The sequence below is a fragment of the Pseudorca crassidens genome, chromosome 4 (genome assembly GCF_039906515.1).
Source record: "Pseudorca crassidens isolate mPseCra1 chromosome 4, mPseCra1.hap1, whole genome shotgun sequence".
Lineage (NCBI taxonomy): Eukaryota > Metazoa > Chordata > Mammalia > Artiodactyla > Delphinidae > Pseudorca > Pseudorca crassidens.
The window spans coordinates 124,382,808-124,407,233 of record NC_090299.1 but is presented as its reverse complement, the minus strand read 5'-3'; the positions used below and the strand labels follow the sequence as shown (position 1 = coordinate 124,407,233).

Below are 24,426 nucleotides of genomic sequence, written 5' to 3'. Positions count from 1 at the left end.
TTGTTTTATGTTGTAGGGGCCCCAGGACTTCAGTGATCATATTTAAATATCGTATAAACATGTCAAACAAAATAAGCACAATGTTTTGGTTATTTCTACCACTGTTTCTTTCCATTACATTTTAAATTAAAAAGTTATACTTCAGTGTTGGTGCTTATTCATTTAGTAGTTGACAGAAAATTTAACAGGTAAGTAAATATATATATATATATATATATATATATATATATATGAAACAGAGTTTTAAACACTGAGTCTTGTCACATTAATGAGTCACAAAGTCAGTTGAGTAGGTCACAGTTAGCACTTCAAAACAGAATAAAATAGAAAATATCAGAGTGCATTGTGTTTAGTAATGGTAAATATCCTATATTATTGTAAAATATAATTTTTTTTGCATCTTTATTGGAGTATAATTGCTTTACAATGGTGTGTTAGTTTCTGCTTTATAACAAAGTGAATCAGCTATACATAAACATATGTTCCCATATCTCTTCCCTCTTGCGTCTCCCTCCCTCCCATCCTCCCTATCCCACCCCTCTAGGTGGTCACAAAGCACTGAGCTGATCTCCCTGTGCTATGTGGCTGCTTCCCACTAGCTATCTATTTTACATAAAATATAATTCTTATGATGGGTCATGGTTTGAAAAGGTTTGAAAAAGACAGTTATCATTTTTTGAAGGATTATTTGGAAATGGGTTATGAAATTAGTCTTGATGCTACGTTTCTGCTTTATCATGTGCTGCAAATGTTAGTTGGTCTTCTCTTGGTATAGAACATTCTTTTCTATTTTGAGTACCCAGTATATGGGAGTCACTGTTCTAAATGCAGGGGATGAGATCTCTTTAGCAGTTTACTTACAAAGCAAATCATCTTATTTTCAGAGAAGACACTGTATCAGTTTGCATAGGGTTTAACTGTAGATAACAGAAAACTCCCTTTAATAATCTCTTCCTGTTATATCCACCAATTCTGTTTACACGTCTCTGGCCAAGACGTATGCCGCCCCACCTAGATGCAAAGGAAGAAGGGAAATGTAGTTTTTTAGCTCTAAAGTTAGGGTTTATTCCCAAGGAAGAAAGAGAGACTGAGTATCGGGGGACATTTAGAAGTGCCTACCCCAAACCTCAGCATTTCTCACATGTTAACAAAATCTTGTTTCTATTGATGGGCAGCTGGAAGTTTCTGTTATCGTAATGACTGAAAAAGCGCCGGCTGGCCGGGCATAGGCTTGTGCAGATTGTCCACTGCACAGGGATGCCCAGCTAAGCAGGCAGAGGGGGAAATGAAGTGCACTTCCTGCTTGACTGTGGCCTCGTGTGGGGACGTGTCCACCTGCAGCACGGGCACCTTGATCTAATGGGCAGCAGGCACTTCTGCTCTCTGGCAGAGCCGTCTACTTCCAAACTGGCCCTGGTGGTGACTCTGCCGGGTGGCGGGGGCCAGTGGGGGGGCGTGGCTTTTACTGCTTCACAGACTTGCACTATACGGGCTGGTTTTGACTCAGAGGCAGGGTGCCAGGTAGTCTACAGGTGACCTTAAACACGTGACCCTAGATATACCTGGTTCTGCCCCTTTTTCTGGGACAGCTCTTCTTCCCTAGATTTGCTACTTTAAAAATTATAGAAGTTAGTAAGTAGCAAGGATATACTGTAGAGCACAGGAAATTATACCCATTATCTTGTAACAACCTATAATGGAATATATAATCTGCAAAAATACTTAATCAGTATACTGTACACCTGAAACTAACACAATATTGTAAGTCAACTATACTTGAAAAAAAAATCTATAGAAGTTAGGAGACAAACCTGTATTCCTTGTCTTAAACACACACACACACACACACACACACACACACACACACACACACACACACGGTAAACGTTTTAGCATTTGAGCAGGTCCCAGGTACTGTGAAGCCTCCGCATCTTTGACCTCGCTGTAGTTCTTCACGTCACTTTTCTTCTGTTGCAGGAAGGGAAAATTAGGGCTATAAATTAAGCTTACACTTACTTTTTGATTTGAAATGGAAAATCACACTTCTTTTCTTTTTCAACAAGTGCATGCGGGAGATAATGCAGTACCAAAGGATTCAGTTCTTAAGCATCAGGCTTATGAAAAGATAGGAAGGGTCCCACCTACTCTACACAGAGAAACACAAAAAATAACTCCCACAAAACTCCACCTTATCTAAGGCAGCCAGTCGGTATTTGTCTTGGAAACAGATGTGGAGAGGCGAGGGAGAATCTGGTCTGGAAGTTGGTGTAAATCTTTTCTTCTTTCCCTGCACTCTCCTAAGAGACCATTAAAAGTGTATCAGCAACAAATGCCCCGCAAGTTTTTCTTCAAGTAGTTGTAAGAAAACCAAAAAGCAAGGAGAACAGAAAGGAAGCTTACAGTCTGCTTATTTTACCTTCTTGGTATAATTTTCTTTTGCCCCACACTAACTTGGTTAAAAAATTGTGTATTTTATTTTATTTATTCATTTCCTTATTCTGAAAGTGATTTAGTTACATGGCTGGGGAGGTTGACTCAATGGACTCTTCCAGTAAACAGAAGATTACATAATAGCATAGAAAGTTGTCATATGTACACTAACTTCTTTTAAGGGCCTGCTCTCCCATCATTTTTATGTCTGACTTGCATTTTAGGTGAGAGAGAGAAAGAATAATTCTGACAGGATGCCCCTCTGTGTGCCTTACCCTGTGATCGTCCAGTGCCTGACGATGAGCAGGTTTGGGATAACAGAGAAAAACAACTAGAAAGACTAGAATTATTGAATTTGTTGGGGGCAGACACCTGTGTGTTTTCTCAGTCTTCCCTGTGTTGAGGTCTTTCCATCTCTCATGGAAAATTAAGCCGGGAGTGAAATCCGTCCTTCATCATCAGAACTTGCTTTTGTTATAGTTTTGGTGTCTAGGAAAATTGTCTGTGTATAAAATGCCATCCCCAGATAACACATGGAATGCAGCAGGCAGATGGACTGGGGGGTGGGAGCGGCGGGCATTAGAGGCCACCACCTTATAACTGTTCTCAAATACTTCATTCTAAAGAAGCTGCTTGTTGAGACTGGCCCACGAGCCATTTCCCCTCCACCGCTGGGTTTAGTGTCAGTCTTATCAGAATTCAATAGTATTGTCTTGTTAATCAAGGAGAGAAATTAGGGGGAAGCCCGAGGAAGCATTTCCTTTTTCCCAATGGGTCACTTTTCTCGGTAGCCATAATCAAGAGCTTGGCGTGAGTTTGGCTCCTTATTTTCAGTGAAATGTTATTCACTATAAAAGGAAGATTTCCTTTGCTGTTCACGTATCTTCAGATTAATCTAACTACCTTGCTAATGAAGACATCCTTAACGTGGGCTGTGAAGACCACATTTGTTCTTTTATTAGTAACAGGGCAGCTGATTTCCATCTTAACACATTTATTGATTATCCTTTGGGTCCCTGCTGCTCTACCAAGTGTTTTGAGAATTCACACTGTAGGTCAGACACAGTAAGTTTGCAATCTTAAAGGATGGATGAATGCATTAAGAAAATTGAGAAGGGGAATGGACTTAGTCTAGAAAAGAGGAAGCTGAGAGGTTTAATAAGAATCCTAGAATAGGATGGGAAGTTGAGTTTTGGGAGACAGCATTTCCCCATCACCACTTCTTAACGTGATGGCAGAGGAAGGCACACTTTAAATTATAGCAGCTGGAATCTTCCTGTACACTGAGGCGTGCTTTCTTGATTGCAGAGACCTCCTGAGCTGCGTTGCCAAAGGAAGCTGTGTCATCCCCTGTCTGATTGCCTTTGGTCGGCAACCATCAGACCTCCCTTCTTCTCTAAGCTTGCTTTCCAGGCTTCTGGAGATTCTGTTAGCCTACCCCAGGCTCCTTCCAATAAGTTTTCTTTTCTGTATAGGCCAACTCAGTTCTCCTGAGATGGTGTGGACTCAAAGGGCTGAAACAATATGATGAGAATAGTCTTTAATTACACATTGGTGCTCAAAAACTGATCAGTGATATTGTTGTAGTATTTTTTTAAAACATCTTTATTGGAGTATAATTGCTTTACAATGGTGTGTTGGTTTCTGCTTTATAACAAAGTGAATCAGCTATACATATATCGCCATATCTCCTCCCTCTTGCATCTCCCTCTCACCCTCCCTGTCGAACCCCTCTAGGTGGTCACAAAACACTGAGCTGATCTCCCTGTGCTATGCAGCTGCTTCTCACTAGCTATCTGTTTTACATTTGGTAGTATATATAAGTCCATGCCGCTCTCTCACTTCGTCCCAGATTACCCTTCCCCCTCCCTGTGTCCTCAAGTCCATTCTCTACGTCTGCATCTTTATTCCTGTCCTGCCCCTAGGTTCTTCAGAACAATTTTTTTTTTTTACATTCCACATATATGTTTTAGCATACAATATTTGTTTTTCTCTTTCTGACTTACTTCACTCTGTATGACAGACTCTAGGTCCATCCACCTCACTACAAAAAACTCAGTTTCATTTCCTTTTATGGCTGAGTAATATTCCACTGTATATATGTGCCACATCTTCTTTATCCATTCATCTGTCTATGAACACATAGGTTGCTTCCATGTCCTGGCTATTGTAAATAGAGCTGCAGTGAACATTGTGGTACATGACTCTTTTTGAATTATGATTTTCTCAGGGTATATGCCCAGTAGTGGGATTGCTGGGTTGCATGGTAGTTCTATTTTTAGTTTTTCAGGAACCTCCATACTGTTCTCGGTAGTGGCTGTATCAGTTGACATTCCCACCAGCAGTGCAAGAGGGTTCCCTTTTCTCCACACCCTCTCCAGCATTTATTGTTTGTAGACTTTTTGATGATGGCCATTCTGACTGGTGTGAGGTGATACCTCATTGTAGTTTTGATTTGCATTTCTCTAATGATTAGTGATATTCAGCATCCTTTCATGTGTTTGTTGGCAATCTGTATATCTTCTCTGGAGAAATTTTGTCTGCCCATTTTTGGATTGGGTTGTTTGTTTTTTTGATATTGAGCTGCATGAGCTGCTTGTAAATTTTGGAGATTAATCCTTTGTCAGTTGCTTCATTTGCAAATATTTTCTCCCATTCTGAGGGTTGTCTTTTCATCTTGTTTATGGTTTCCTTTGCTGTGCAAAAGTTTTTAAGTTTCATTAGGTCCCATTTGTTTATTTTTGTTTTTATTTCCATTTCTCTAGGAGGTAGGTCAAAAAGGATCTTGCTGTGATTTATGTCATAGAATGTTCTGCCTATGTTTTCCTCTAAGAGTTCGATAGTGTCTGGCCTTAAATTTAGGTCTTTAATCCTTTTTTTTTTTTTTTTTTGCGATACGCGGGCCTCTCACTGTTGTGGTCTCTCCCGTTGCGGAGCACAGGCTCCAGATGTGCAGGCCCAGCGGCCATGGCTCACGGGCCTAGCCGCTCCACGGCATGTGGGATCCTCCCGGACCGGGACACGAACCCGTGTCCCCTGCATCGGCAGGCAGACTCTCAACCACTGCGCCACCAGGGAAGCCCTTCTTTAAGCCATTTTGTGCTTATTTTCGTGTATGGTGTTCGGGAGTGTTCTAATTTCATTCTTTTACATGTAGCTGTCCAGTTTTCCCAGCACCACTTATTGAAGAGGCTGTCTTTTTTCCGTTGTATATTCTTGCCTCCTTTATCAAAAGTAAGGTGACCATATGTGTGTGGGTTTATCTCTGGGCTTTCTATCCTTTTTATTGATGTATATTTCTGTTTTTGTGCCAGTACCATACTGTCTTGATTACTGTAGCTTTGTAGTATAGTCTGAAGTCAGGGAGCCTGATTCCTCCAGTTCGTTTTTCTTTCTTAAGATTGCTTTGGCTATTCAGGGTCTTTTGTGTTACCATACAAATTGTGAAATTTTTTGTTCTAGTTCTGTGAGAAATGCCATTGGTAGTTTGATGGGGATTGCAATCTGTAGATTGCTTTGGGTATTTTAGTCATTTTCACAATGTTGATTCTTCCAATCCAAAAACATGGTGTATATCTCCATCTGTTGGTATCATCTTTAATTTCTTTCATCAGTGTCTTATAGTTTTCTGCATACAGGTCTTTTGTCTCCTTAGGTAGGTTTATTCTTAGGCATTTTATTCTTTTTGTTGCAGTGATAAATGGGAGCGTTTCCTTAATTTCTCTGTCATATTTTTCATCATTAATATATAGGAATGCAAGAGATTTCTGTGCATTAATTTTGTATCCTGCTGCTTTACCAAATTCATTGTTTACCTCTAGTAGTTTTCTGGTAGCGTCTTTAGGATTCTCTGGGTTTAGTATCATGTCATCTGCAAACAGTGACAGCTTTACTTCTTCTTTTCCAATTTGGATTCCTTTTCTTTCTTTTTCTTCTTCTGATTGCTGTGTGTAAAACTTCCAAAACGATGTTGAATAATAGTGGTGAGGGTGGGCAACCTTGTCTTGTTCCTGATCTTAGTGAAAATGGTTTCAGTTTTTCCCCATTGAGAACGATGTTGGTTGTGGGTTTGTCATATATGGCCTTTATTACGTTGAGGTAAGTTCCCTCTATGCCTACTTTCTGGAGGGTTTTTATCATAATTGGGTGTTGAATTTTGTTGAAAGCTTCTTCTGCATCTATTGAGATGATCATATGGTTTTTCTCCTTCAGTTTGTTAATATGGTGTATCACATTGATTTATTTGTGTATATTGAAGAATCCTTGCATTCCTGGGATAAACCCCATTTGATCATGGTGTATTATCCTTTTAATGTGCTGTTGGATTCTGTTTGCTAGTATTTTGTTGAGCATTTTTGCATCTATGTTTATCAGTGATATTGGCCTGTAGTTTTCTTTCTTTGTGACTTCTTTGTCTGGTTTTGGTATCAGGGTGATGGTGGTCTCATAGAATGAATTTGGAAGTGTTCCTCCCTGTACTATATTTTGGAAGAGTTTGAGAAAGATAGGTGTAAGCTCTTCTCTAAATGTTTGATATAATTCGCCTGTGAAGCCGTCTGGTCCTGGGCCTTTGTTTGTTGGATGATTTTTAATCACAGTCTCAATTTCAGTGCTTGTGCTTGGTCTGTTTATATTTTCTGTTTCTTCCTGGTTCAGTCTTGGAAGGTTGTGCTTTTCTAAGAATTGTCTGTTTCTTCCAGGTTCTCCATTTTATTGCCAGAGTTGCTTATAGCAATCTCTCATGATCCTTTGTATTTCTGCAGTGTCAGTTGTTACTTCTCCTTTTTCATTTCTAATTATATTGATTTGAGACTTCTCCCTTTTTTTCTTGATGAGTCTGGCTAATGGTTTATCAATTTTCTTTATCTTCTCAAAGAACCAGCTTTTAGTTTTACTGATTTGCTATTGTTTCCTTCATTTCTTTTTCATTTATTTCTGATCTGATCTTTATGATTTCTTTCCTTCTGCTAACTTTGGGGTTTTTTTGTTCTTCTTTCTCTAATTGCTTTAGGTGTAAGGTTAGGTTGTCTGTTTGAGATGTTTCTTGTTTGTTGAGGTAGGATTGTATTGCTATAAACTTCCCTCTTAGAACTGCTTTTGCTCCATCCCATAGGTTTTAGGTCATTGTGTTTTCATTGTCATGCGTTTTTAGGTATTTTTTGATTTCCTCTGTGATTTCTTCAGTGATCTCTTGGTTATTAAGTAGTGTATTGTTTAGCCTCCATGTGTTTGTAGTTTTTACAGATGTTTTTCCTGTAATTGATATCTAGTCTCATAGCGTTGTGGTTGGAAAAGATACTTGATGTGATTTCAATTTTCTTAAATTAACCAAGGCTTGATTTGTGACCCAAGGTATGATCTATCCTGGAGAGTGTTCCATGAGCACTTGAAAAGAAAGTGTATTCTGTTGTTTTTGAATGGGATGTCCTATAAATATCAATTAAGTACATCTTCTTTAGTGTATCATTTAAAGCTTGTGTTTCCTTATTTATTTTCATTTTGGATGGTCTGTCCATTGGTGAAAGTGGGATGTTAAGGTCCCCTACTATGATTGTGTTACTCTTGATTTCCTCTTTTATGGCTGTTAGAATTTGCCTTATGTATTGAGGTGCTCCTATGTTGGGTGCATAAATATTTACAATTGTTATATCTTCTTCTTGGATTGATCCCTTGACCATTATGTAGTGTCCTTCTTTGTCTCTTGTAATAGTCTTTGTTTTAAAGTGTATTTTGTCTGATATGAGAATTGCTACTCCAGCTTTCTTTTGATTTCCATTTGCATGGAATATCTTTTTCCATCCCCTCACTTTCAGTCTGTATGTGTCCCTAGGTCTGAAGTGGGTCTCTTGTAAACAGCATATATATGGGTCTTGTTTTTGTATCCATTCGGCCAGTCTGTGTCTTTTGGTTGGAGCATTTAATCCATTTAGATTTAAGGTAATTATCGATATGTATGTTCCTATTCCCATTTTCTTAATTGTTTTGGGTTTGTTATTGCAGGTCTTTTCCTTCTCTTGTGTTTCCTGCCTAGAGAAGTTCCTTTAGCATTTAAGGCTGGTTTGGTGGTGCTGGATTCTCTTAGCTTTTGCTTGTCTGTAAAGGTTTTAATTTCTCTGTTTAATCTGATTGAGATCCTTGCTGGGTAGAGCAATCTTGGTTGTAGATTTTTCCCTTTCATCTCTTTAAAGATGTCCTGCCACTCCCTTCTGGCTTGGAGAGTTTCTGCTGAAAGATCACCTATTAACCTTACGGGGATTCCCTTGTATTTTATTTGTTGTTTTTCCCTTGCTGCTTTTAATATTTTTTCTTTGTATTTAATTTTTGATAGTTTCATTAATATGTGTCTTGGCGTGTTTCTCCTTGGATTTATCCTGTATGGAACTCTCTGTGCTTCCTGGACTTGATTAACTATTTCCTTTCCCATATTAGGAAAGTTTTCAACTACAATCTCTTCAAATATTTTCTCAGTCGCTTTCTTTTTCTCTTCTTCTTCTGGGACCCGTATAATTCGAATGTTGGTGTGTTTACTATTATCCCAGAGGTCTCTGAGACTGTCCTCAATTCTTTTCATTCTTTTTTCTTTATTCTGTCCTGCAGTCGTTATTTCCACTCTTTTATCTTCCAGGTCACTTATCCATTCTTCTGCCTCAGTTATTCTGCTATTGATTCCTTCTAGAGAATTTTTAATTTCATTTATTGTGTTGTTCATCATTGTTTGTTTCCTCTTTAGTTCTTCTAGGCCCTTGTTAAATGTTTTTTGTATTTTCTCCATTTCCAAGATTTTGCATCATCTTTACTGTCATTACTTGGAATTCTTTTTCAGGCAGACTGCCTATTTCCTCTTCATTTGTTTGGTCTGGTTGGTTTTTACCTTGCTCCTTCATCTGCTGTGTGTTTGTCTTCTCATTTTGCTTAACTTACTGTGTTTGGGGTTTCCTTTTCGCAGCCTGCAGGTTCGTAGTTCCCTTTGTTTTTGGAAGTCCGCCCCCAGTGGGTAAGATTGGTTCAGTGGGTTGTGTAGGCTTCCTGGTGGAGGGGACTAGTGCCTGTGTTCTGGTGGATGATACTGGATCTTGTCTTTCTCGTGGGCAGAACTGCATCTGGTGGTGTGTTTTGGGGTGTGTGTGACCTTATTATGATTTTAGGCAGCCTGTCTGCTAATCAGTGGGGTTGTGTTCCTGTTTTGCTAGTTGTTTGGCATGGGGTGTCCAGCACTGTAGCTTGCTGGTCGTTGAGTGGAGCTGGGTCTTAGTGTTGAGATGGAAATCTCTGGGAGAGCTTTCGCTGTTTGATATTACGTGGAGCTGGGAGGTGTCTGGTGGACCAATGTCCTGAACTCGGCTCTCCCACCTGAGAAGTTCAGGCCTGACACCTGGCGGGAGCACCAAGACCCTGTCAGCCACATGGCTCACAAGAAAAGGGAGAGGAAAAAGAAAGAAAAATAAAATAAAACAAAGTTATTAAAATAAAAAATAATTATTAAAAATAAAAAATTAAAAAGTAATAAAAAAAAGAAAGAAGAGCAAGCAAACCAAAAAACAAATCCACCAATGACAACAAGCGCTAAAAACTATACTAAAAAACCCCCAAAAAACGGACAGACAGAACCATAGGACAAATAAAAACAAAGCTATACAGACAAAATCAGACGAAGAAGCATACACATACACACTCACAAAAAGAGAAAAAGGAAAAAAATATATGTCGTAGCTCCCGAAGTCCACCACCTCAATTTTGGACTGATTTGTTGTCTATTCAGGTATTCCACAGAAGCAGGGTACATCAAGGTGATTGTGGAGATTTAATCCGCTGCTCCTGAGGCTGCTGGGAGAGATTTCCCTTTCTCTTCTTTGTTTGCCCAGCTCCTGGGGTTCAGCTTTGGATTGGCCCCACCTCTGCGTGTAGGTCACCAGAGGGCGTCTGTTCTTTGCTCAGACAGGACGGGGTTAAAGGAGCAGCTGATTCGGGGGCTCTGGCTCACTCAGGCCGGCGGGAGGGAGGGGTACGGATGCAGGACAAGCCTGCAGCGGCAGAGGCCGGCGTGACATTGCAACAGCCTGAGGCGCACCATGTGTTCTCTCCGGGGAGTTGTCCCTGGATCACGGGACCCTGGCAGTGGTGGGCTGCACAGGCTCCCGGGAGGGGAGGTGTGGATAGTGACCTGTGCTTGCACACAGGCTTCTTGGTGGCTGCAGCAGCAGCCTTAGCATCTCACGCCCGTCTCTGGAGCTCGTTTAGGCGGTGCTCTTAATCCCCTCTCCTTGCACCCCCTCTCATTGCCCCCGAAACAATGCTCTCCTGCCTCTTCGGCAGCTCCAGACTTTTTCCCGGACTCCCTCCCAGCTAGGCGTGGCGCACTAACCCCTTCAGGCTGTGTTCACGCTGCCAGCCCCAGTCCTCTCCCTGGGATCTGACCTCCCAAGCCGGAGCCTCAGCTCCCAGCCCCGCCCGCCCCGGCTGGTGAGCAGACAAGCCCCTCGGGCTGGTGAGTGCCGGTCGGCAGCGATCCTCTGTGCGGAAATCTCTCCGCTTTGCCCCCCGCACCCCTGTTGCGCTCTCCTCCGCGGCTCCGAAGCTCCCCACTCCGCCACCCGTAGTCTCCGCCCGCGAAGGGGCTTCCTAGTGTGTGGAAACCTTTCCTCCTTCACAGCTCCCTCCCACTGGTGCGGTCCCATCCCTATTCTTTTGTCTGTTTTTTCTTTTGCCCTACCCAGGTATGTGGGGAGTTTCTTGCCTTTTGGGAGGTCTGAGGTCTTCTGCCAGTGTTCAGTAGGTGTTCTGTAGGAGTTGTTCCACGTGTAGATGTATTTCTGATGTATTTGTGGGGAGGAGGGTGATCTCCACGTCTTACTCTTCCGCCTTGTTGTCTTTGTAGTTCTTTGTATTGCAACTAAGAAGAATCTTTCTGGAACAATTAGTAACAGGAACAATTAGTAACAGGAAAGGGATGGATCAAATGATCATTGGAATACTCTTCAGATCTCTGCTTCTAAGCTAAAATATATTTTTTTATTTTATTTTAAAATATATTTGGTTTGTTATTTCTGACCTGAAAGCCATGCTATGAAATACCTTTCTTAGTGATATTTGGAATATTTCAATAACAAAATTCTATTGGATGTGGTTCAAATATAACGGATCATATATTGAATTATACTCTGATAGGTTACATTATAATGAAGTAGTAGGATACAGATTATACACACATAGAATAGGAAAAGAAAGGCTCTAGAAATAATTTGTTGACTTCTCCAGGGAGAGGTTTATCATACCTAAGAGCTCCCAGCCTCCACCCGCCCCGGTGGAGATTAGTCCCTATCATAGGTAATTAGTCAATCAATTAATATTTAATTGATTTAATTAATGATTATGTTTAATGTATTACAGATACATTGAGGAAATGCTGGGGAAAAGAGGCAGAGACTGGCTTTATTTTTAACATCTTTTCCTAAAGCTATGTTGCTGAAGTCATTGTAGCCATCACTGTAATCTCCTCCTTCCTCAGGTGTTTTAGGAATGAGTAGCCACACTTATGGATTTTGGATGTTATGTCCACTCACGGCCCCCTGCCTGCCTCTGACAGTGTGGTCAATGCAGTGAGTGCCTGCAGGTCGAGAAGCAGAAGGAGCCAGGCAGGAGGGAGCCTCAGTCATCAACTGCAGACTCTTTTCAGACTTGGGATCATTGAATGTTTTCTGTCCTGAATTTGACTGAAACAGTGGGGCCGCTCCCTGAGAACCAGGGTGACTGTCTTCCCTCTGTTCCTGAATGTTCCTTGTGCTCTGTATCCTTGGAGGGAAGGAGATGCATGGGAAGAGCCCATCCAGCTGCCGCCCTTGACAGCACTTGGGTGGACATGCCTCCTGCCTGTCTGTTAGCTTGTCTTTCTCTGGCAGCAGCAGGAAGGGTCTTAGCCTGTGTTCCCCTGTTTCATGCAATCCAGCCTCATCTTTCCTTCCCCGCTGCTGCTTTCAGTGGGCAGAGGACCCCTGGTCTCCTTGTTTCCTGCTCTCTGGGTGGAGCCGCTGGGGCTGAGGGCTCACAGAGGACCCAGAGGAACCCTAGCTTGTCTAGTTTTCTCCTCTACACCAAAGGACTAGCCAAGGAAGGGTGGCTTCTAACGTGGAGAGGGTGCTACAGTCACCTGATCCCACTGGCTGACACCTCCCTGGGCGACAGAAGGTAGGACCCATCTGTTTGTCCCAGTGTGACTAGATATCACACACACACACACACACACACACACACACACACACACACCCAATTAGCAGGTGGGAAATATATTTTTCAGGACAGACAATAAACCTGCCATTACAGCGAGGATTCTGGTGCTAATTTAGATGCAAATGGAATTGCCCAACTGGAGCTGATTACAGAAAGGTCAAGATGTCTATATGCTCAGTTTCCCTCCTGCGCTGTGCATTAAATGGGCATGACGGCTGGGCTTGGTTCTAGCCTTCACTTTTGAGAGAGTTTTGACTTTGTAGAAGTGGAATGTGATGCACAGTGTCAACTCCTCCCTTCCCACTCACCCCCTTTTTTCAAAGAAAACAAAACCTCTATTTTGTCCATTTCTGGCAAACTTGAAATTTTCATTAAAAAATAAAAATGCACTGTTGGAGCTCTTAGGCTCGAATAAAAAGGAGTAGACTGACTGTAAATTCTGTTCAGAGAACCGATCCCAACTGTACATGCACTTCACCCAGATTCAGGCCATGCTGGGTGATGGCCTGGAGTAGAAGGAACTGGTGGGGAAAGGATGGCAGAAAGGACTGTGAATTTGTTGGGTTACTGCAGTACTACTTCAGTGGTTTTCAGATAGTTTTGACTGTAACTCATGGCCAGAAATTTATTTTATACATTTGCGTGTGTGTGTATTTTTTTATTGAACATGTAAGAAGTCACATACATAATATATTGTATTACATATAGTTTGAAGAAAATATATATACCAAAGTTTCACAAAACAGTAGTTACTCATGCTACGTGCAGTGTACTCTAATATTTTCCATTTGAATCTGGTCTAAACCATGAGTGGACCAATACATTGATTTTACTACCCACTTTTGGGTCTCAAACTGTTGTTTGAAAAACACCAGTTTAAGGGATTGGTAAAGGGCACTTGGCATGAAGGAGGACTCAGGTAAGGGCTGGTGGAGGTGGAGAAGGTGGCCAGGAAAGAGATTTCAAAGAATAGACTAAACTGGACTGGATAGCAGTAAAATTAAGTACCTGAGTCAGAGCTCCATTCTAGAACTTGGGCTGACAAGGAAGCATGTGAAAGTGCCTAAACAGATATCCTGTTTGGGTTCATGGTTGTACCTCTCTTGTCAAGGATAATTATTTGTTTGTGGGAACCGAGTTTTCCTTAGGTCATTGCCGCCATCGCGGTCTGCCTTTAAGAAGAAAGAACGTTCCTAAGCTTTAGCATTCTTAAGCTTTATTATTGCATATTATGTGGTAGAACCTCATTTACCGTTTCTAGTAGAATTTCTATGTAAATTCATAGCTACCTGCAGTTCTTTATAGAACAGGTCCATAAATATTGACAGTCAGCCATAAGGCAGAAGGTCCTCCTTACATCAACAGCCGATTGTCCTTCATAATTGGACCACGAGGAGGAGGTTGCTCTCCCGTTTTGCTGGTACTTGCTCTTTGGGGCGTCAGGGGAACCTGAGTTTTACAGTCTTCCCAGCAGAGCCGCCTTCCCATGGTGGTTCATCGTTAGCTTTCAAGTGATCACACTTAGGCTCTAGTCTCTTTCTCACTAAGGAGGTTACCTATTTGGAGGATTAGAGGAAGTTTCTGAGAAGTAAGGTAATGGGGCAGGAGAAGATTTTCTGGGATAAAAGGCTTCTAAGGGCTCTGAGCATATGGAGGAGGGAAGAGATGGATAGAGAATGGAACCAGATTTTCTTGGTTGGGGTATTAGTTTAAGATGAGTGTGACCTCAATTTATAAAGACTTTGCAACTGGATGCTTAATAGAATTGGGCTTTTAATATTTATAGCCTGTTATGTAAATACCGCCCCTCCAAGTGCTTTCTTAAATCCTCTTAGCTTATAAATGACAGCTTGGATTTCTTAAAAAAAAAAAAATCTTTTCATTTATCCAGCTTAAGAGTAGTAAACAATAGATGCTTAATTCCCTTCTTTCATGCCAGGCCCTGAAGACTGAGATTTAGATTCTAAAGAGTTTATTGCTGTGCTTTTGAGCTTATTACGGTCATGCGTAACTTAAGGGGGGAAAAACTCATGCTGCATTACTGATGCAGAGGCAGCTCCTGGAATTCTGTGTGACGTGTCAGCTTAGCAGCACTCCATAGGTAAGTTGAAAAAACAGTATTGCAGGAACTACATGCAAGGCCCCTTTGGAATGATTAGTGCTAGTTTTTTTCTAGTGATCAAGATTGTTAGGGAGTTAGATTTTTGCCTAAAGGCTTTCCCCCTTAGCTATACTGGTGACGTCAGTTATTCTATAGGTCTTTATAAAGAAATATCCCCACTCACTGGGGCCTTCAGATCTCATGCAGAGAAGAGGGAGGAATTAAAAACTTAAGCTCAACTCTGACAGATGTAAATTGCTAGGTCCTTGGGGATTGTCATTTGTTCAGGAAACGCTTATTAAGTACCTTCTATGCGCTAGGCTCTTTGCATTGCGCTGGAGTAATAAAGAAAAAGTCACAGCTTGTGTCCCAGGACAATATTACAAGTGCCGTGAGCCTGGGGCTAGCGAACATGGGAAAACACAGGATAGGAGCAGTTTGTTTCAGAAGCAGGGCAGCCCACGTGAAGCACTCTTCTCGAGGTAATTTATCTGCCATGCAGTTGATGCTTACCTATTTCCTTTGCTATATTTGGGCCACGGAGAGCCCTTTACCGTTGGCCAGATGACACAGGGGTGTGTTGAGTGTTTGAGGGCTCACAGGATTGGCTCTGAGCTGGGGAGCGAAGGGCTCGACGCAGTGCTCGGGCCGCTCACAGTGCTGCCGGGTGAGCTGTCCATAGATTCTGAGAGTGGATTCAGATGTCCTATAGGGGCCGTGCTTAGAATAAAGAAAACAGACAGAACTGGTTTGGTATTATCTTATCTATTTGAACGCATCTATCTAGAACATCCCTAAGAACCAAGAAATTCGTAAAAGTAATTTAAGCCTTTTTGCACAGATGCATCCACACAAGGCCTATCTACACTTATATAACAGGTCTGGAGATGTGGTTTCTAAACCGATTTGTGGATTTTGAAGGCAGAAAAGGAGAAGAGGAATGGATTTTTAAAGGAATGGCCCAGTAACAGTATGATAAAGTGACAGTTAATGCTTTTAAAGGGAGGAAGAAAGAAGATGGAATACTGGAAAAGAAAAGATGTAATCACTCGAAAATTATCACCATCTGTTTCATTTAGCATCAGGTGCATTAGACTTATGGCAGGGGAGATTTCTAAGCTTTCTAGGGTATAAGGTTGGAATCTGAAATTTTGAACTGTTTCCCTGGTGATTTTCACATACCCCTGTTTGAGTCTTTCTATATTACAGATGGCAAGGCAATTGATGACCCCTATGCTGCTTTTAGGAGGATGAAGAAACGTATATTAGCTCTTAAAATATTCCCAATAAACATGTGTAAAATTAAAATTTTGATGCTTTAAGGATCAAATCCTCAGCTCTTTGAAAAACTTGACTGTTCAGAGGGTTCTATTTCCTGAAAGATCAACGTTTTACTACGTGGGAAAATCACACCATATAGAAAATAGTAATCTGTATTATTAAAAAAAGTCACAGTTACTTCATAAGCAGTAAACTCTTATAGCAGTTTATAAATAATACTTATATATATATATTATTCAGTTATAAAAATTTGGCTTACAACTTTCCAGAAACATATCTGAACATCTTGTGTTCAACAGCATTTTGTGTCTGGACCTCTCATTTGCTATTTATTATATTATTATTTTGTTTGCTAGAGCATATATATAACCCAACTTCCTAGACAGAAAATATGTTCTTATGTTCCTAGCTCCTGTACATAGCAGGTCCCAATAAAGGTTTATTGAATGACTAATAATGAAACAAGTTGTACTGAGCTTTATAATTAATCCCTTACTGACCATGGAAATACTTTGTTATCTTTTTTTCTCCTTTGTGATTACACGCTAAAATCTTGATGGTGTTCGAACTGCATCTGGTAATTAGAGTCGTTGGAACACTTGAATTGCTTCTTTCTGCCTTTGCTTTTCCCTTACTGAATTAAAGGGCGGAAGCAGCATGAGGTTTTATGGAATGTGAATAGGTTATGGGCTTCAGATGAAGCTCTGAAGTGTGTTCTTGTGGCAGGCGTGTTCTTGCCTTGATGGGTTCACTGCGGTGAGGCTGGGGGCCATTGAGGAGGCATGTATCAGAGCATTGAGGGGATGCTCACCTGTGCTCACTCTGTCATTGGTCCCAGGTGACTGTGGAGGAGGTCATGACCACAACTGCATATCTGGACCTTTTTCTGCGTAGCATCTCTGAGCCAGCACTACTTGAGATCTTCCTCCGTTTTATCCTGTTGCACCAGCATGAGAACGTCCACATCCTAGATACTCTCACGAGCCGAATCAACACCCCATTTCGGGTAAGGAAGGCCCCAGAGGAAGGGAATTTATAGCTCAAGAGAGATTTCAGGAGAGTTTGTTTTTGGAATAAAATTATGAATATTCTGTTTTCTTGCAGCCACTACTTTTCTATTTGGGAAGAGATGAACTAGATAATTTGTTTTGCTATCAGGAGCCCTTCTGTCAGGGAGGTGGGAGTTACTGCCTTTTATAGGACAATTTTTCTCAATTTGTCTGGGTTGGCACTTTCTTCCGTAGAACCAGCAGAATGTGCTTCTGAGGAGACAAGGTACAGGGGAACATATGGGCTTAATTAAGTTCAGGTAAAGCCAGGGAACCAAAGTGTATCAAGTCTGGGTATTTAGAGATCATATTTCTGTCCATAAGTGTTTTGAAATGCACGTCTGGGCAGTTGTGAATTTAGGTAGTCATTCTTTAGTTTGGTGCTCTGATTAACTTTGAAAATCCTCTTATACCATTAGTGTAATCCTTTGCAACCCTCTCTCCAAAGGCTGTCTATTTAAGTGCAATTATTGTTTTAAAAGCAAAGGTATAGTTGAAGAAAATGAAAACACTAATTTGTAAAGATACATGCATTCTAATGTTCATAGCAGCATTATTTACAATAGCGAGGATATGGAAGCAACCTAAGTGTCCATCAACAGATGAATGGATAAAGGTGTGGTATAAATATACAATGGAATATTACTCAGCCATAGAAAAAATGAAATTCTGCTATTTGCAACAGCATGGGTGGAAATAGAGGGCATTATACTGAGTGAAATAAGTCAGACAGAGAAGGACAAATATTGTGTGTTATCACTTACATGTGGAATCTAAGAAATAAAACGAATGAATTTAACAAAACAGAAACAGATGCAGAGGACAAGCTGGTGGTTACCAGTAGGGAGAGGAAAAGGGGAGGGGCAAGATAGGGGTAGGAGATTAAGAGGTACAAACTACTATTTATGAAATAAATAAGCTACAAGGATACATTGTACAGCACAGGGAATATAGCCAATATTTTATAATAACTTTAAATGGAGTATAATCTATAAAAATGTTGAATCACTATGTTGTACACTTGAAACTAATATAATATTGTAAATCAACTATACTTCAGAAAAAAGACCCATTAAAAATGCAAAAAAAGGTAAAGGAATAATTAACAGTGTTATTGTTTGTAACATATGTAGATGTAATGTGTATAACAGTAATAGCACAAAGCGGGGAAGAAGGAATAGAGCTATATAAGAGTAACATTTCTGTATTTCACTAAAATTAATTTAGTATAAATCTGAAGTAGAGTCTGATAAATTAAGATGTATATGTTAAGTTCTAGAGCAACCACTAGTAACTCAAAAAAATAGTAAAAAAAAAATCATTAAAGGAATTAAAATGTTACTATGGGGGAAATATTCACTTAATGTAAAAGAAGACAGTAAAATAGGAATAGAGGAACAAAAAGATATCAGACATATAGAAAACAAAAAGTAAATGGGCAGATATAAATCCAACTATAATGATAATATTAAATGTAAATAGATTAAAAATTCAATCAAAAGGCAGAGATTGTCAGACTAGATAAAAAACAAGATCCAACTATTTGCTGCCAACTGGAGATACACTTTAGATTCAAAGATAACAGTAGATTGAAAGTTAACGGATAGAAAAAACAGGTTACACAAACAGCAACTAAAACAAAGCTGGAGTGGCTATACTAATAAGCCACAGATTAGGCTTTAAAACAAGAAATGTTACTAGAGAGAAAGAGGGACATTTTATAATGATAAAGGATCAATCCCTTGGAAAGATACAACAATTATAAATATATATGCATCTAAAAACAGAGTCCCAAAATTTATGAAGCAAAAACTGGTGGAATTTAAGGGAGAAATAGAAGATACAACAATAGTTGTGGGATATTTCAACACCTTACTTTTTTATAATAGATAGAACAAGTAGGCAGAAGATGAAAAAGGAAATAGGAGACTTGAACAATGCTATAAACCAACTAGACCTAGCGCAGTCATCTATAGAACACTCCACCCAACAGCAGCAGAATGTACATTCTCTTCAAGTGCACACGGAATGAACACTGTCCAAGATGGACCATGTGGTAATCACTTTCAATGAATTTAAAGCAATTAAAATTATACCAGGTATGTTCCCTGGCCACAATGGATTGAAATTAAAATTTATTGACAGAAAGAAAATTCACAAATATGTGGAAATTAAACAGTACTCCTAAGTAACCAGTGGGTCAAAGAAGAAATCACAGGGGAAATGAGAGTGTACTTTGAGATAAATGAGAATGAAGATACAACATACCAAAACTTACGGGATGCAGTATAACACTGCCAAGAGGGAAATATATAGCTATAAACACCTACGTTAAAAAAGAAGAAAAATCTCAAATCAGTAACCTAACCTTCTACTTTAAGACACTGGAAAAAGAAGAGCAAACTCAAACCAAGCAGGAGGAAGGAAATAATAAGGATTAGAGCAGAAATTAAGGAAATGAAGACTAGAAAAACAACAAAATCAATAGAAAATCACCAAAAGCAAAAGTTGGTTCTTTGACCCTCTTACACTGTTGATGGGAATGTAAATTGGTGCAGCCACTGTGGAAAATACTATGGAGGTTTCTCAAGAAAACTAAAGATAGAACTAGCATATAACCCAGCAATTCTACTCCTGAGTATATATTCGAAAAAAACAGAAACACTAATTCGAAAAGATACATGCACTCCAATGTTCATAGCAGCATTATTTGCATTTGCCAAGGTATGGAAGCAACCAAAGTATCCACCAACAGATGAATGTTTAAAGAAGATGTGGTATATATATATTCAATGGAATACTAGTCAGCCATAAAAAGGGATGAAATTTTGCCATTTGCAAAATTTGGATGGACTTAGAGGGCATTATGCTAAGTGAAATAAGTCAGACAGAGAAAGACAAATACTGTCTTAATATTACTTACATGGGGAATCTAGAAAATACAACAAACTAGTGAATAAAACAAAAAAGAAGCAGACTCACAGATATAGAGAACAAACGTGGTTACCAGTGGGGAGAGGGAAGGAAGGAAGGGCAATATAGGGGTAGGGGGGAAAAGGGATATTATGGGATTATATGGAATCAATGTGTGTGAAACTTTTGAAAATTATAAAGTACTGTAGAATTTAAAGAATCTTTCATTCAATAAAATCAAACCAAAAAACCTCATAAAAAAGTTGGTTCTTTGAAAAAGTTGACAAAATTGACAAACTTTTAGACTACTAAGAAGAAAAGTGAGAAGAGTCAAATTAGTAAAATCTAGAATGAAAGAGGGGGTATTACTGTTTGTTGACCTTATAGAACTAAAAAGGATTATATCCATTATACCCATGGGAAGACTTGGACCAGACATAGAGAACTACTATTGCAGCCTCTGCCCAGTGGAATGATGCCTTGTCAGAGTTTATAATGAGATACAATATTCATACAGAGCAAAACTGTATAAAGCCTAAATATACAGTTTAATTGTAAAGAAAACACCATGTCATCATCATTCAGGGGAGAATGAAACATTGCCAACACCTCATAAGCCCCTAGGTAGCCCTCTCTGATTACAACCCTCTCCCTCTCCTGCAGAAATAACCATGATTCTGATTTTTGTAATAAATATGCCTTCTCTTTTCTTCATAGTTAATGACATCTGTATGCATTGATAAAAAATGTAGTTAATAAATAAATAAATAGGATTATAAGGGAATACTGTGAACAACTGCATGCCAAAATATTGGATACATTAGGTGAAACAGGCAAATTCTAGAAAGACACAAACTTCTTTTTTTTTTTCATAGTTACTAAAATTTTACTCTTTTTTTTACATCTTTATTGGAGTATAATTGCTTTACTATGGTGTGTTAGTTTCCGCTTTACAACAAAGTGTATCAGTTATACATATACATATGTTCCCATATCTCTTCCCTCTTGTGTCTCCCTCCCTCCCACCCTCCCCATCCCACCCCTCCAGGCGGTCACAAAGCACTGAGCTGATCTCCCTGTGCTATGCGGCTGCTTCCCACTAGCTATCTACCTTACGTTTGGTAGTGTATATATGTCCATGCCTCTCTCTCGCTTTGTCACAGCTTACCCTTCCCCCTCCCCATATCTATCCTCAAGTCCATTCTCTAGTAGGTCTGTGTCTTTATTCCTGCGAAAGACACAAACTTCTGAAACTGATTCAAGAAGAAATCTAAAATCTGTAAAAAAGTAAAAACTTTTATGTTTCAAAGGACACCATTAAGAAATTGAAAAAACAGCTGACAAAATAAGAAGAAATCTTTGCAAATCATGTGTCTGAAAAGATACTTGTATGTAGAATAATGAACTCCCTGGACTCAGTAATAAAAAGACAGATACAGGGTGCTGAGCACCCTTGACAGTGATTTGCCCAGGTTACTATGGCAACATATAGAGAGGACTCGGACTGGGGAAAGCGGGTGTTGAGTGGTAATCCTGGGAGAAAGAGAAGAAAGATTTCCTAGGAGAGGTGATGCCTACAGTCAGTCTTTGAGAATAAGTAGGGTTATCCTGCAGAGGAGACAGAGGAAGACATTCCAGGCAGAGAAACAGCATGTGCAAAGGCGTGGAAGGAACGGAATGAAGTATTTGCTTCTTCCTAACTGTAAGGTGTGACCTGTCCTGAGCACTAGAGATGTTTTGGGGCACGCCAAGTACAGCTCTTTCTCTACAACACCGTTACGGATTTCATTGACCAGCTTGTAAACCTGTCCTGCCTAGAACACAGACTCGCCCTTATTCTCCTGTACAAAGAATGAGAGCCTAAATGACTTAAGTGGCCTGGTGGAGCAGCAAAAGCTTACTCCCAAAAGGCACGGTGATTTTATAATGCACCTTTGGGAACCTTCTCTGTTGGACAGTTTATCTTTCCTTTTTGGAAATCAGAGACTGCAAGAAATATTGTTTTTTAATGAACATCCTAGGAAGGTATAACATCGTCCCTCAGCACTATGGGAAATGGAACCCGGGAGAATGTTTGCCCCAAAGCCAAGAGATAAGGCAAGAGGAGCTGAGGCTTAGGGCTGAGGACTCTGGAGAGAGAGAGATGGCTGGGGTATATGCAATTTTCTGTTAGCCCTGTCTTGCAAATAACCAGTGTCGTATTTGAAAATAACTAGGAAAACAAATGACATAAGTAGGAGATGGGGTGTGTGTGTGTGTGTGTGTGTGTGTGTGTGTGTGTGTGTGTGTGTGTGTGTGTGTGTGTGTGTGTGTATTGGGGAGTTGTAGGGAACATATTTATCTGGATCTTTACAAGTTGGAAATAGAGCACAGGCATTTTATTAGGAGGGTAATTCTACATTTTTCTTAATCAAAACTGCTAAAAAAAACAAAAAGGTCATTTTATTTTGTAATTCTGATTTATTTACCATCTGTGTGAAGTAGAGCTGTCCTTCCAATATCTGAAAGAGATATTTTTCTTGCTTCCCAGCTTTGTGTGGTATCCCTGGCATTATTTAGAACTCTCATCGGTTTACATTGTGAAGATGTGATGTTACAACTAATTCTAAGGTGAGTTGCCATCTTTTGTTCCCTTTAAAGGAAAGCTCTACACTATCGCTGTTACATTTTTCTTTGGTAATGTAAGTGAAGTAAGGGCCATGCTTCTAAGAAAGAAAATCATCGAGCAAATCAATTTAATTTATGCATTATTTCCCAAGGTTAATTTTCGTTTTACTGTTAACAGTTTTTAGGGGGCCAAAGGCATTATATCATACATGTGCTCCTGGAAAGAATACGTAGAATGTTTGGAAACTTTCAGAAGTATTATGAACGCTCTTCTGGTCCGTAGCTGCATGTCTTTCTCCTGAAGTACATTTTTAGGGGACTCGTTTTTGAAAACAACTTTTCTAAATATTAAATGCTGTTGATGTATAATTTCTATGACTCTTGCTTTAGAAATGGTACAGTGCTCACTGTCTGACCTGTGAGTATGTTTCAGTTAAATTCAGTAAATATTTAATGAGTACTTTCTGTGCACAATTCAGAAGGGAATAAGGCATGGAGGGGACGAACTGAAAAGGACATACATGTATACAAGGCAGAAAAGGTATGTCCTTCAGACGTCCAGGTGGGAAAGGTTTCATGAAGGGACTGGTATCTGAAGACAGGCGTCAGAGTCTAAGTGCTGTTAAGATATTAGTTTGGTCGTTTGGCAGGAAACTCAGGAACACCCAATCCTGCCTTGCCCCTGCCTCTGCTTCTCAGGGTCCCTGAGAGAAGCATCTCCTTTTGTGAAGGAAAAGAGTTGGTGAGGGCTTGTGCTCCCTCACTCCCCTCTGGTGGTGTGGAAACAAAAAGGAAAGAGCCAACCAGGTCCTTGGGCACGCCCTCCACCTCCTCATTCCTTAGACCCTGTTTTTGACCCCTCCTCGGGCAGAAGAAGGGCAGAAGGAGCTGAGAGCAGCGCAAGAGGGAGGAGATCTGGGCTGCCCCTGGTCCCCACTGGGGTTTAGACATGACGTGAGCAGAATTACTGAGGAGTTGGCATCCCAAGAGGATGTCCAGCATTCCCACAGAAGTGGCTGTGGAAAAGTAAGGGGGTGGTGACATGCGATCTTGGGAACAGCGGCAGAGACATCCCCCAGGATCTCGTGAGAAACACACGTTCTTGGCCATCTTCCAGATGTGCTGAATCAGAAACTGTGGTGGTGGGTGGGGCCTGGCAGGCTGTGTTTTAAACAAACTCTCCAGCAGATTCTGACGCGAGGCTAAGTTTGAGAACCACTGGTTTGAGGAAGGCTGCAGTATAGACGTGGTGTCCTGCAAAAGGGAGCGATGCAGATACCACAGGGGGCTGGTGGGTGGAACGACGGTGGCCTTACGGAGTCACTCTTTTATGGGAGAGTATCACCTATTAATTTTTTTAGTTTAAAGAGAGCTTTCGGACTTTTTAGGGGTTTAGATCAGGTCATCAATAACTAATCTTAGGGCATTAGCAAAGAATAAATCCGCTCATAAAGAAACACCCTGGGGAGACCGGGAGAGCATTAGTTATCTGTCCTAAAAGGATTACATTTGCTTCCCATCAAGTCTCTACTGATGTGACAGTGCATTAGCAGGCCTGAATGAAATCCATCAGAGCAACTCATTATAGCCTTTTTTACTGCCCAAAACCAGACTTTGCCTCCAACAAGGGTAAATCCTGATTATATTTAAATGTTAGACTCTTGAATGCTGCTTCTTTGATGGCATGGAAAGCAGCTGTCTTTTGCAGTGGACCTGGAAGCCTGGCCCGGCGTCCCAGCTCTGGGTCACCAGGGGAGACTGAGCCCAGGGGGCGGACACTTCTGTTCAGTGGCCTTTGTCTACTCGTAGGGCGGTACTTGT

General features: G+C 40.4%; 1 protein-coding gene across 16 annotated transcripts in view; it reads left to right on the top strand.

Moving 5' to 3' along the window:
• The window catches only part of FHIP1A (FHF complex subunit HOOK interacting protein 1A), a 275,556-nt gene that overhangs the window by 218,018 nt on the left and 33,112 nt on the right, over positions 1-24,426 (top strand). For 14 of the 16 annotated variants that reach the window (XM_067736672.1, XM_067736671.1, XM_067736669.1 and 11 more), the window contains 2 exons: positions 16,875-17,042; positions 22,529-22,608. In XM_067736672.1, the coding sequence (XP_067592773.1) occupies positions 16,875-17,042; positions 22,529-22,608 (248 nt within the window). The remainder of the gene's footprint in view (positions 1-16,874; positions 17,043-22,528; positions 22,609-24,426) is intronic. The other 2 variants (XM_067736678.1, XM_067736673.1) reach the window with 1 other exon arrangement.